This window comes from Mustela putorius, unplaced genomic scaffold, assembly GCF_011764305.1.
Source record: "Mustela putorius furo isolate JIRA1106 unplaced genomic scaffold, ASM1176430v1.1 tig00000083_pilon_pilon_pilon, whole genome shotgun sequence".
Classification (NCBI taxonomy): domain Eukaryota; kingdom Metazoa; phylum Chordata; class Mammalia; order Carnivora; family Mustelidae; genus Mustela; species Mustela putorius.
In genome coordinates, this window is record NW_025421273.1 from 11442197 (window position 1) to 11454981 (window position 12785).

Below are 12785 nucleotides of genomic sequence, written 5' to 3' on the forward strand. Positions count from 1 at the left end.
TCTGCTCTCCACCTGGTCAACCTCAGGACCCCGGGAACCGGGTCCGCCATGGCTGGTCAGGCTCTCGTCAGCGTTCAGGCAGCATACGGAGTGATTTCTTTTTCTTTCTTTCTTTCTTTCTTTTTTTTTTTTTTTAAGATTTTATTTATTTATTCTACAGACAGAGATCACAAGTAGGCAGAGAGTCAGGCAGAGAGAGAGAGAGAGGAGGAAGCAGGCTTCCTGCTGAGCAGAGAGCCAGATGTGGGACTCGATCCCAGGACCCTGAGATCATGACCTGAGCCGAAGGCAGCGGCTTAACCCACTGAGCCACCCAGGCGCCCCACGGAGTGATTTCTGAATGGATCTGTATGCTCCTTTGAGATTCTCCGTGATTTCACTTTCCTCTCCTGGAAGATGACAGCCAAGCCCCAGACAAATCCTGGCATGTGGGAAATACAGCGTGGGGTGACTTCCCAATTTGGCGGCCCCCTCCCACCATGGTCCTTGCACTGGCGATCCTGGCTGTGGATTAGTTCAGCTCCTGGGTCCGGCGTCCTCCCTACTCTGTCGGGGTCTCTTGGTGTGACGCTGGCGAGGGGTCATCCTCTTCCTAGCCTCTAAGTGATGGTAGCTGCCTCTCTGGGCTCCAGGCAGGCAGAGGGTCCTTAGGCCTGGTCCCCTAGGTCTCCAGCCAAGCAGGTGAACTCAGCTCCAGGCTGCCCTGAGAGGTTACCGCGGGGAATGCGGGGCGATGCCGGGCGACGCGGGGAAGGGGTGCATAGCGGCAGGGGGCTGGATTCATAAAGTGTTAGGGGAGGGATCTGGGATTACCTGTCCCCTACCCTCACCCTCACGCTCACCCCCCACCCCCCGCCCCCGGCCCGCAGCGTCGGTAGGCAGGTAGGGCTCGCGGGGACCCGCAAGACTCAGCAAGAGCATCCCCCCGCCCCCCCCCGCACCTGCACCGAGATCGTGGAGCGCATGCGCGGGCCGGGGAGGGTGGCGGGGGGGCGAGCCAGGAGGGGTCCTACCCGCCCAGCGCCCCCGGTGTCCGCTGCCGGAATTCGGTGTCGGAGCAGAAGGTTGCTGTGCTGCGCCGGGACGCGGGGGGCTGCGGGCGAACTAGGCATCACATTCCGCTGCGACTGCGTACCCGCGCGTCCAGCCCGCGTGGCCCTGGGCGCAGGTTCCCAGGGGCGTCAGGCCGGGGAAGCCGCGGCGCCCCTTCCCGGGGCCCCGGGGCCGGCGTAGCGTTCAGACAAAGGGGAGGGAGCTGGAGCTGGAGCTGGTTCGGTGACTGCGCCCGGCGGCCGGCCGGAGAGAAGGAGGACGCGGCGCCGCGGACTGCAGCGGCGCGGCCCCAGGACCCGGTGCTCCCAGGCCCGCGCTGAAGGGTGGAGGTGCTGGGGTGCAACGGCCGGGCGGGAGGCGCCCTGCCGGGAGCCCCCACGGAGCGCCCCCTCCGGGCCGGGGACCCCGGTCGCGCTCGTCCCTGGCCATCTCGCGGGGCTCGGCCGCTCCGTCGTGCCCTGGGCTGCCTGCGCCACCCCCACCCAGGCGCCCTCCCGCTGGCCGCCCGCACCCGGCCGCCGCGCAGTGCCCAAGTGTGCCATCGGGCGGGCGCGGAGGCGGCGTCTGCTCCCACCCGCGAGATCACATGGTGACCCTCGGCAGCCAATGCAGTGGACGCTAGGACCCTGCGGGACCCCGGGCGCAGCGACTGCACCGGCGCCGCTGCATTATAAATACTTCTCCAAAATGCGGCGCAGCTCCCTGCGCGCGCCCCGGCCGCCCGCCGCCTCCGCCCCGCGCCCCTGAGCCGTCGCCGCCACCGCCGCCGCCACCGCCGCCACCGCCGCCGCCACCGCCGCCGCCACCGCGGGTCCGAGGGCGCCGCGCCCTTGCCCTGGGCCCGGGCTGTGCCCGCCCGCAGCCCGGCCCGCGTCCCCGCGCAGCGCCGCCCGGCCGGGTGCATGCATTGTGGGCCTCCCGACATGGTCTGCGAGACGAAGATCGTGGCCGCCGAGGACCATGAGGCGCTGCCGGGGGCCAAGAAGGACGCGCTGCTCGCCGCCGCCGGCGCCATGTGGCCCCCGCTGCCCGCCGCGCCCGGGCCGGCCGCAGCGCCCGCCGCGCCCCCGCCCGCGCCGGGCCCCCAGCCCCGCGGCGGCGCTGGGGGCGCGGGGCAGCCGGGGGGGCGCGGCGTGTACATCCGTGAGTTCCGCGCGGCCGAGCAGGAGGCGGCGCGCCGCATCTTCTACGACGGCATCATGGAGCGCATCCCCAACACGGCCTTCCGCGGCCTGCGGCAGCACCCGCGCACACAGCTGCTCTACGCCCTGCTGGCCGGTCAGTGCGCTGGGGGCCCCGGCGCGCTCCGCCCGGCCCCTCCGGGAACAGACGCGCCGGGCGCCCTCGGCCCCGCTCGCCCCCACCTCGGGGCCCGGGCCTGGCAGCGTTCCGGTGCCCGTCCGGGACTCGGCCTGGGAGGGAAGCGGGCCCCCTCGGTGGGGCCCCCTCGCTCGCGCCCCGACGCGCACCCGCGCGCCACCGGCTTTCTGCAGCGGCCTGGGGCGAGGTGGCCACCGGTGGTGGCGTCCGGGCTCCCGGCCAAGGCGCGCCGGGCGGGGGCGTGGGAACAAGCGCCGGCGGAGGGGAGGGGGCTGCGGGCCGGGAAAGGGCCGGGGTCGCCGCCCGCGTCCCCATTCTGTGCGGCCCCGCCGGCCCGGTTCCTTCCCGGGTCATCGCGGGTGGGGGCGGGGTGGCGGCAGGTAGCGCCCGCGGCTGAGGCTCCGCGCCTGGCGCTTGAACTATATATAATCCGCGGGGCGGGGGAGGCTGCCTCAGCTTCTCCAAGTGCTAATTTATGAGGGGAAGACAGCCAGCTCCCCCGGGTGCCGGAGGGGGCCGAGCACCGAGGAGGCAGAGTGAGGGGGCGGGGGGGGGGTGGTAGCCCCCGCAGGGGCTTTGAGGCCTTTCTCCCGAAGCCCCGGAGGGTGGTTGTCCCCATTTCACAGGTGAGGAGCTTGAGGCTGGGGCTTGTTACTTTCCCAAGGTCATGCAGCAAAAGTGACTTTTGCTGTAGGTTTATGGGCTCCGGCAGCCCTGATGAATCTGGAAGCAATCTCCGGCTTCCCTACCCTCTCCTTCGGACCCTCCTCATAACCCCCGTTGCTGGCCCTGGGGAGAAGGTGGTCCTGGGGCCTTCTGCTGGAAGGTGTCCCTTTCCTCTCCCACTTTTGCAACGGTGAGACAGCCTGCAGGGGCCTGGGAGCTTCCCCTCTGGCTAGAGTGGCAAGGGTGTATGCTGAGCCCCTTCCAGGGATGGGGGCCCCTCCAACCCTGCCTGGGGCTGTTGCCTCTGGCCATTGAGGGCAGCCTGCCCAGAGGCCCCTGCTGTGCTCAGGACGTTCAGAAGTCCTGTGATGTCAGACTCCCGATCAGCCTGCCTATAGGGTATCGAGTTTGGGAATAGGGCAAAGCAGCAGGAGCAGGCAGGCTTGCCTAGCGCTCCTCCAGGGAGACAGTCATAGCACCTCTGGCAAGGCCTGTCTGCGCCTGTGTCTGGCTGGCATATTTAGCAGGGAGCTGGCAGGTGGGGGGTCCCCCAGTCGGCCGGGCAGGTGTCCGCCACTCACTGGGCTGTCCTCCCCCTGCAGTGCTGTGTTTCGCCCTGACCCGCTCACTGCTGCTGACGTGCCTGGTGCCAGCGGGGCTTCTGGGCCTCCGCTACTACTACAGCCGGAAGGTGGTCCTGGCTTATCTGGACTGCGCCCTGCACACAGACATGGCCGACATCGAGCAGTACTACATGAAGCCCCCAGGTGAGCCTTCCACTCCAGCCCCATCCTGTCCCCTCCCCTTGCTCCTCTTGCCCTCGAGCAGCTCCTCTTGCTGGGGGGCTGCCCTAATCCCAAGCACCTCGGACAGACAGGCCCCAGAGGGCAGGGATGAGGGGGGATGGCCAGGCCTGGGTGGGCCCAGGCTGCTGCACCCCTGGGATGAGCCTTTGGAGTCAGGGAGAGCTCTGGCTGCAGGTTGGGGGTGCAGCAGGCGGGCAGGGCGGGGGAAGTGTCGGCAGAGCTAGGTCCTGGGTGGTGAGGCAAGGCCCCTGAGTGTGCACCCAGACAGACCCTGGGCCTCTGTCCTGCATCCTGGGAAGAGGGGCTGCCACGTGTCCCGGCTCTGCTCTCTGTGCTGATTGCACATTGCATTTCCCCAGAGCTCTCGGAGGGGCTGGGGTCTGCCGTGCTTTGCCAGGGGTCGGGCTGGCCTGGAGTACCAGGCGCAGAGGGCTTCCTGGTGGGGAGAGGGTTCTGGGGGTTCTCTGAGGGTTGGGAGCTCTGGAAGAGCAGGGGTGTTGAGTCCCCACTTCTGGTCTCGGGGCCACTCAGTGAGGCAGAGGGTCTCGGCCCAGCACCCTGGCCTTCTGTGCAAGGAAGGGCTCAGTCTGGTCTGGAGCCGCCTGCAGCTCCTTGGCTGTTCTGGTTGTCCAGGCTGAGCCCAAGGATTTCCTTCACGTCCGGAGCCAGAGAAGGGAGGCTTTGTCTCTGCCCTCTGGGATGTGAGGGTGTCCCAGGTGCAGAGGGTTCCCAGGCTGGGGAAATGGAACAGTGTGGGTCCCAGCAGTTGGTGAGGGCATAGAGGAGCCTGCTGAGGGTCACAGAAGGACAGTGGGGGACAAGAGAGGCACAGTATACCAGTGCAGGGGTGCCCCACCTTGGCACTGCCAGCTCCCATGCCTGCTGGCTCCCAGGGAGCCAGCCCATCCTGCGGAAACCTGCCTGCCCTCCCATTCCCACCACTGCCAGGCTTTGGCACCTTGGGTTCTCTTTGACCCTCTCATAAGCTTGAACTCAGCTTATCAGCCTCCATGGAGTTGCCAGGGACAGGAGGGAGCGCGAGGGCCAGCCCCACCTCACTGGTGCCCAGGTCCAGGCTGCTGAAGCAGCAGGGGGCTCAGGGTGGGGGCCAGGGGGGGCAGCATAAGGACCCTGCTCTTCCTGGGCTGCAGTCTCCCTGGGTGTGGGGCGGTGCTCGCCCTCCTGGGATGCCTGCTAGGTTGCAGGAAGGTTCCACTGAGGCAGGGAGGCTGGACTGCAGTGGCCAGGACCAGGCTGCTCAGGGTGGGAAGACTTGGTTTGGCCTAGGTGTGTGAGGGGAGCCAGAAACCCTGGATGGAGGGCAGGCCAGCTATTGGGGGGGTCCATTTGGGCAGTGAGCCCTCAGCCACTGCTGAGCTCGGGGTGAATGCCAGGTCTCCAGGTATGGTGGTGAAGGGGACAAGGGCCCCTTCTGCCCAGCTGATGCCGGCAGATAGGACAGTGGGGGACCCTTGGGGGTTGGGTGGAGGGGCAAGGTCATGTGCAAAACCTTGATGGGGGAGAGTATGGCAGCTTAAGGAGAGCAGGTGGGGGTAGTTGGTGGCAAACACTTCTGTGGGGGTTGGAGTGGCCGTGGGAAGGGCGAGTGTAGGTGGGGCTCCTCAGCAGGCACCCCTGTTGGCCAGTCTCTGCCTCCTGGGTCTCCTGGGCCTATGGTCAGCAGAGGTGACCAGACTCTCATGCCCTGTAGGCCTCCCCACCCACTTTCATTCTCTCTCTTCTTGCTTCTCTCCTGATCCCCATTTGGCCATCCTCTTCCTCTCCCTGCCCCGTGTGGGACTGTGATTGGTCCAGGCCATGGGTGGGGACAGCTGGCCTGGCCACTGGACTCCTGCCCAGGAGAGGCCAGGGTCAGTGGGAGGTATGCAGTGGTGCCCATCTGTCCCCTTTCTCCACTTGGACCATCCTCGGAGCCTGCCAAGGGCCTGCTTCTGTGCCCCGATCCAAGCAGGCCACGGGGCTCCCAGGCTCCTCCTAACCCAGGAGCATGGTGGCCACAGGACCTCCTGAAGTCCCTAGGGCATAGCTCCCAGAGGGATCCTGCTGCCCTGGCCTGTCCTCCCAGGCCCCCCGAAGTCCCCATTGTCGGGGTCCTTCTGGAGGTCTGCTCGTGGCACCTCTCTCCAGCTCCCTGGTGTGGATGCATGGGGACAAGTATGGTGGACCCCGAGTGGCTGGGAGTGAGGGCCTGTCCGTGGCCATTCACTGCCCATCCACGCATTGGCTCAGGGGTAGCTGGGCAGAGGAGGGGTCTGCGTGGCTGAGGGTTGCCCAGCTCTTGGCCACTGAGGGAGGGACTCTGGCCCTGTAGCTCTTGTCTGCCTGGCCTCAGGCCCAGGGCAGAGCCTCTGTGGATGACAGGCAGGTTGGGCCCAGCTCTTTCGGCACCGAGGGCCCTGGAGGGGCAGCTTTGTTGTGCCAAAGCCCTGACTGCCATGTCCCTGCAGGCTCCTGCTTCTGGGTGGCTGTGCTGGACGGCAACGTGGTGGGCATTGTGGCGGCACGGGCCCACGAGGCAGACAACACGGTGGAGCTGCTGCGTATGTCCGTGGACTCACGTTTCCGTGGCAAGGGCATCGCCAAGGCGCTGGGCCGCAAGGTGCTGGAGTTCGCGCTCGTTCACAACTACTCGGCGGTGGTTTTGGGCACAACGGCCGTCAAGGTGGCCGCACACAAGCTCTACGAGTCGCTGGGCTTCAGACACATGGGCTCAAGTGACCACTACGTGTTGCCCGGCATGACCCTGTCGCTGGCCGAGCGCCTCTTCTTCCAGGTCCGCTACCATCGCTACCGCCTGCAGCTGCGCGAGGAGTGAGCACTGCCTGCCTGCCCGCCGCCCACCTGCCGCCCGGCCACCCCGTCCGCCCATGCCCGCCTGCCCACCACCCGGGCCCGCTTGCAGGCACTCCCCTTGGCGTTTGTGGTGGGTGTTTCCTTTCCACCATCACGCGGTTCTCCGGCTGGCTTTCTGGGGAGCGTGGGGCCGCGGCTCCTGTGTGACACTCTCGGGACTGGTTGTGTGTAGCCCCGGCCCCTCGCCCCTCACCCCCCCCAGCCTGCTGGGGTTTCGTCCTGAAGAGTGACAGCATGGACCGCCACGGGCCCACGTGGCTGCTCAGCCTGCACGTGGGTCCCCTCCAGGCCCACCGAGCACAGAGCCTCTGTGGCACGGCCCCCACCCGGCAGATCCCCAGCCGCCAGCCAGGCTGTGGCCCCGGGAGACCAGACCTACTGGTCTGGGTCATGCCGACTGGGCTGGCCGGCCACTGGCCCGCGGGGCACCGAGCTGGCCACGGGTCCCGCTTCGCTCCGTGCATGCTGAGGACATGGCCTGGCTGCCGCATGCCCACGGCCCTCTGCCCTGCCGCCCCGCTCAGCCTGGGCCGACACCGGGCAGTGCCCCCACCCAGCCTGCCAGCCAGCCGTGGCCGCCCACCTGCGCTCGGGAAGGCTGGCCTGCCTCTCACCACCCCTGCTGCCCCTGTCCCAGCTCTGCTTTGACACCGAGTCACGAGTCACATTTCTTTCCTTTTGGTCCCTGCCCCTCCCCCACCCGGGCTTCACTGATGGCATCATCATCCAGGTGTGGTTCCCGCAGCCACCTGTGGCCCAGCCTGGTCAGGGTCTTTCAGGAGAGCAGGGTGGGGACGCAGTGGTGCGGTCGCCTCCCCCCAGGCCCAGCTGGATGATGGTGGCCTTTCCCAGACCTCCCTGAGGACTGCTCTGCCTCACGGCTCATGGGCTCTGCCCGGTGAATCTTCCATAAGCCAGGCCGCTGCCCACACCACCGAGCCCACAGCTTCTCCCAGCCTGAAACCGACCCATTTTTTAATAAGTTATTTAGACAGAATAGCACTCTGCATGACTTTAATTCTTGGGACAAAATGGTAGTTGATACCTTAACACACACGCACGCACACACACACACACACACACACGTGTGGTCTAGAATATGCACTATTTCTGGCCCAGTTTGGTGGGGGCGGGTGGCCGGGTGAGTAGAGTGTTTCAGATTTTGAAATCTGGAGTGAGACCCTGACTTAGCACTCTTTCCCTCAAAGAGCATTTCTGGTCTGTGTGGAGGCTCTGGGCTGCCCCCCTCCAGCCTCGACTTGTGGGACAGAGGTCAGCAATGGCGGCAATTTCCCTGCTGACCCTGGAAGGAGTGAGTGCTGTCCACTTTGGCCAGGAGGCGGGTGTGGCAGCCTGGCTGTGCTCCTGGCCTCTCCTTTCGGGGTGGGCGGTGGCGGTCAGGTGTGGGGTGGCCCGAGTGGGTGGAGGAACGGGGTCGTTGGCAGTGGCCACGTGTCCAGCTTGTGAGCCTGGACCCGGCCGTGGTGGCAGGAGGGCCGTTGGTGCCCATTGAGGCCCCTTTATTTTGGGAGCTGGGAAAGGGGGAGTGGCAGGCACTGTGGGCCATGCAGCTGGGTCCTACGTAGGGGACACAGAGGGGACATTCTCAGGTGCTTCGGGAACAAGCAAATGTGTGAAGCAAGCCCAGTGTCCCGAGGGGCCTTTCTTGCTGTCTGCAAATGAGATATTCGTAGAACATTGTACAGACCCCGCTCTCCCCTGTACATTTCTCCCTGGTGGCGTCCGGTCCCTTCTTGGGGACGGGGGTTTTGTAGACTGTACAGAAATCGGCACCCTATTTTCTTGCAGCTCTCAGATTTTGTTAATCTGGATTATACAGACAGACGTAAAGTGTTTTAGCAAAATGGAAAACAAACAGTTGTGCCTTTTTCCTCTTTCTGTTTAGTTTGGTTTTGGCTTGGGGTGGCCTTGGCTGGCGTTGGGCGTGTTGGGGGCTGCGGCTGGTCTGAGGCCTGGTGGGGCAGGTAGGATAGGTGGGCGCCACGTGGGCCCAGCCTGGTGGGCAGTGTCTTGTCAGTGGGAGCCTGGGGCTGCTGCGGCTTCCGTTGATCCTGTGCCTTTGGAGCCTGGGGTCCCTGGTGTAGGGACATGTGGGTGGGGGCCAGAGCTGCCAGCATCTGGGTGACATTGGCCAAAGCAGGTGGCCCCAGTTGCTCCTGGGAAGACATGTGGCCCTCCCCTATCCTACTGGTGTCTGTCTGTTCATGTAGGATCTATGGGCTAGTGGGGGGGGCGGGGACTGCAGTGTCTTTCCCAGTCTGGTGGCCCAGGGTGGCCTGTGGCACTGGCTGGGTGTACCCTGTGCTTGGGACAGGGTCTTTGCCTGGCCCATGTGCAGCTTGGCAGCCCCCAAGATCACCAGGGGAGCAGATTCCCCATCCTTTCCCGGAGCCAGAGGCTGGGCATACTCGTGGGGGATGTCTATCCCTGGGTGGCCACTTCCCTCCAGCCTGGGAGCTAATCCTCCACAAACGTGCACCGAGATGTGAATTTTATACATTTGTAGAAATTCTGATGTTACTACTTCTACCTCTGTGAAGCACCTGCCTGGGTTTCCACTCAGTGGTGTGTCTGGGCAGCTCTCTGCACTGGCAGGCCCTGGGCACCCCCCCCCCAACACCGCCGCTGGCCTCCTGGGCCTCCCCCAGTGGCTCCTGCTGAGGCCTTGGGAAAGCAGGCCCCCAGACATGGCCCCCATGCTCAGGAGACAAGGCTCCTAGGACTTTTGGAAGCCTCTGTTTTTGGATGGGAAAGCCGGAGGTGGAGTGTTCCAGAATGTTTTTGTTGGATGAGCCTGGAACACAAGCCCAGTGGGCAGCTCCGGGCAGTGGGATGCAGGGCAGCTGAGACCTCTAGCCTCTCAGGATGGCTCAGCGTCACCAGTGTTCCTGGGGCAGCACCCACTGCCCAGGGAAGGGGTCTGAGGAGAGCTGGGGTTGTCTGTGGATGCCGAGGTTGTTCCCCTCTCCCCTGTACCCGCTTCTAGCCAGGCCTCCCATTGCTCCCCTTGAGTGAATAGGGCAGAGAGATGGGCCAGCCTGTCTCAAGCAAGGTGGGGGGTGGCCCTACAGCTGGGCTGAGGACACGAGGTCCTCAGGCAGCCCCCATTCTGGCCTGGTTGTCCTTCCTCAGAGAAGACCTTTCCAGTGGACAGGCTGGGGGCTGCTCTTCACATGGCTTCCTTGGGAATCTGGCAAGTGCTCGGGAGGCTCTTGCGCCACAGCGAGTCATGCTGGCAGTGTGAGTGCCCACCCCTACCTGCCCCGCCCCCCTGGCCCGCTCCTGATTGCCCCTGCCCACCCTGCCCTTTCCCTGCCTACCCCTGCCCCCCTTGCCTGCCCTTGCCACCCTGGCCTGGCCCTGCCCGCCCTGGCCTTCCCCTGTCTGCCCTAGCCTGCCCTTGCCCACCCTGGCCTGCTATGGCCCACCTCTGTCCGTCCCTGGCCCGCGCCTGCCCGCCCCTGCCCGCCATGGCCTGCTCTATGTGGCTTTGAGCCTGGGCCCCTCGCTGGGCTGGGACCAGGTCAGGGGCTAAGCACAGAGCCACCCCCCTGTCTGTGTCCAGGGAATGGCTGACAGTGGTCCCCAAGCCTTGGGAGCCTGGCCCCCATCCCCAGCAGGTGGGCAACATGGACCCTGTGTTCATTTGAAGCTGCTTTTATGACTCTGTTTTGGCCACAGCCGGTGTTCCTGTGCTGGTGGGCCTTTGGCTGAGGCCTTCTGGGGCTTGTGTTCTGGGCTGGGTGTGGGGTAGATCCTGGAATGTTTGCTCTTTGGTGCCGCAGGTGGGGCAGCCCAGGGCCTGGGGTGGGGGAGGAGGGACTCCGACCTGTCATTGTTGGATGTATTTTTTTTTAACAGCAATAATTAGCCATTTTGAAGAAGGGGTGTGTCTGTGTGTGCATGCCTGTGTGTGTGTGCACCATGCACGTGTGCACACATGTGTATGTGTGCTGCGTGTGCGTGTGCACACATGTGCCCACGCATGCCTGTGTGGACCTGCACATGTGTGCACGCAAGTGTAAGTGCGTGGTGACAGGGAGGGGACCTCCTGCTGCTGCATGAATGGGCCAGCGCTAAGCCCCACGCTGAACGGCAGGGTTCTAGCTGGGTGCTGTGCTTCCTTCTCCCAGGCCTGCCCCAGGGCCCAGGGGACCTTGAATGTAGTGCTCCCCACCCCCCATGGAGGGCGCTGGACAGGTCTGTGGGAAGTGGGGGGCCCGGGATGAGCCTTTGCCTGGGTCCCTGGGTGTGGGGGGGGCTGGCAGGGGGTGCACACTCAGCCAGACCAGCCGAGATCACACATGATGACACAGTGTCCCCTGGGTCAGGCTGTTGGACCACAGCTGCTGCGGACGCTGTGTCTTTGGGCGAACAGAGTGCAGACTGGGTCGTGGTGGTGGGGTACACTTCCTGTGGCTTACTGTCCATGAGCCCACGATTGCGGCAACTGTCCTGAGACCCCTGGGTATGCCAGAACCCTCGAGAGAGGCGGAGACAGGCCACGGGGCCAGGGCGGGGTGGGGTCTCCGGCTTCCTGTGGGTGTGTGAGCAATGGGGGAGGGGGGGTTGCTGTGGGCCCGGCTGCCTACTCGGCCCCCAGTGCTGCTGTTTTTCAATAAAACCAGAGTTGACGGAATTGGACTCCTGTGAGTTCTTGAAGCGCCTCCGCGTGGCACTTGGCCAGGAAGGGCTGCTTTGCTGGAGATGCTGAACTCCTCCTCGGGCAGGTGTGGGTGCCGGGTGCCCTGTGGAGCCGAGGCCACTGGCCCTGTGCTGGCCACCTTGGCTGGGCTTCACCTGCCCACTTGGCACCTCCAGGGAGCAACTCAGGTCTGAGGGGCCCAGGCGATGGCGGCAGGCCCACCTCCTTCCTGAGGTCTGTGAGGGAGGATGACATGGGGGTTGGTGCTGGGGACAGTGAGGTGCTGTCCAACTCCAGACAGCTCCCTGCGGGGGCCTTTCCACTGTGGGAGGAGCAGCCTCTGCTATCCCATCCCCAGGGTCGGCCTCCTCCTGCAGGGAGGGTTTTGGGCAGGCCCTAGGATCACTGAAATCATCGTCTGTGGCCTTGCAGCCTGTGGGGCTGGCTTCTGCAGGCAACTCACTCTGACCCTCACTACTGGGGGGCACGAGCTGTGTTTGGACATCAGTCTGGGGCCAGTGTGCAGCCCAGCAGTGGCTGTGTCTCTGAGCTGACCACGTGAAGACAGGCCCCCTGTAGGCAAGGCCACCCACACGTACACAGGCACAGGGACATGCAACACATGCCCACGGCTGGCATGGAGGGATCCAGCTCTCCAGATTCTAGAACGTTCCATCACACAGTGGTCAGGCCTGGCAATACAGATGCTCATGCAACCCATGAAGACAGTGACAATACCTTGAGGCCACAAGAAAAGTAGGGCTGGGCACAGTAAGCAGAGAAGTGGGATCGGCACAGGAGGCTGAAGCCCAGCCACCGCCTACCTGAGCAGCTCTGGTGCCTGCTGGAGGGGCTGCCTCGCACATGTCCCCCAGCCCAACAGGTGCTGCGCGGGTCCTCAGAACCCAGACAGGGAGGCACGCGGGATGGAGACCCTGGGGTGCCTGGATGACCTGGAGGCCGGACCCACAGGGGACCTTTGCAGGGCTGTTGCAGGGGAGGCAGCTGAGCAGAGGTGTGGGAATGGCTGGGCACCGACTACCCAAGTGGGCTTGTACAATGATGTAAACTTTCTGTCCCTCCGTGTCCCCACTGTGCAGGGGTGGCCACCGTGAGGCTGTTGGGGTGCATGGTCTGGGAAAGCCACTTTGAGAGGAGAGTCGGAGAGCTGGCTGGCTCCCAGGGACTGGTCAGGCCAGCAGGAGGTTCGTGGGAAGGCTGGGGACACCCAGGAGCACTCACTGCAGAGGCCCGGATGGCCTGCCCAGCCTGACAGCACAGAACCCATGCCCACCCCTCTGTGCTTGTTCTCTGCACCTTGGCGGCCGTCAGCGAGGCCTGGGAGGAAGGGGCTCTCCATGGCTGCGGGGAGCTCTGGCCAGCAGGGAGGGCCTCCAGGC

At 65.0% G+C, this 12785-nt stretch overlaps 1 protein-coding gene across 1 annotated transcript; it reads left to right on the plus strand.

Moving 5' to 3' along the window:
• The first annotated feature begins 986 nt into the window (after positions 1-986).
• Positions 987-11379, plus strand: NAT8L (N-acetyltransferase 8 like). The gene is made up of 3 exons (XM_045074732.1): positions 987-2331; positions 3642-3806; positions 6314-11379. Exons 1-3 carry the CDS (start codon positions 1956-1958, stop codon positions 6679-6681), a joined length of 909 nt encoding a protein of 302 aa, XP_044930667.1. The 5' UTR covers positions 987-1955; the 3' UTR covers positions 6682-11379.
• Positions 11380-12785: the final 1406 nt, after the last annotated feature.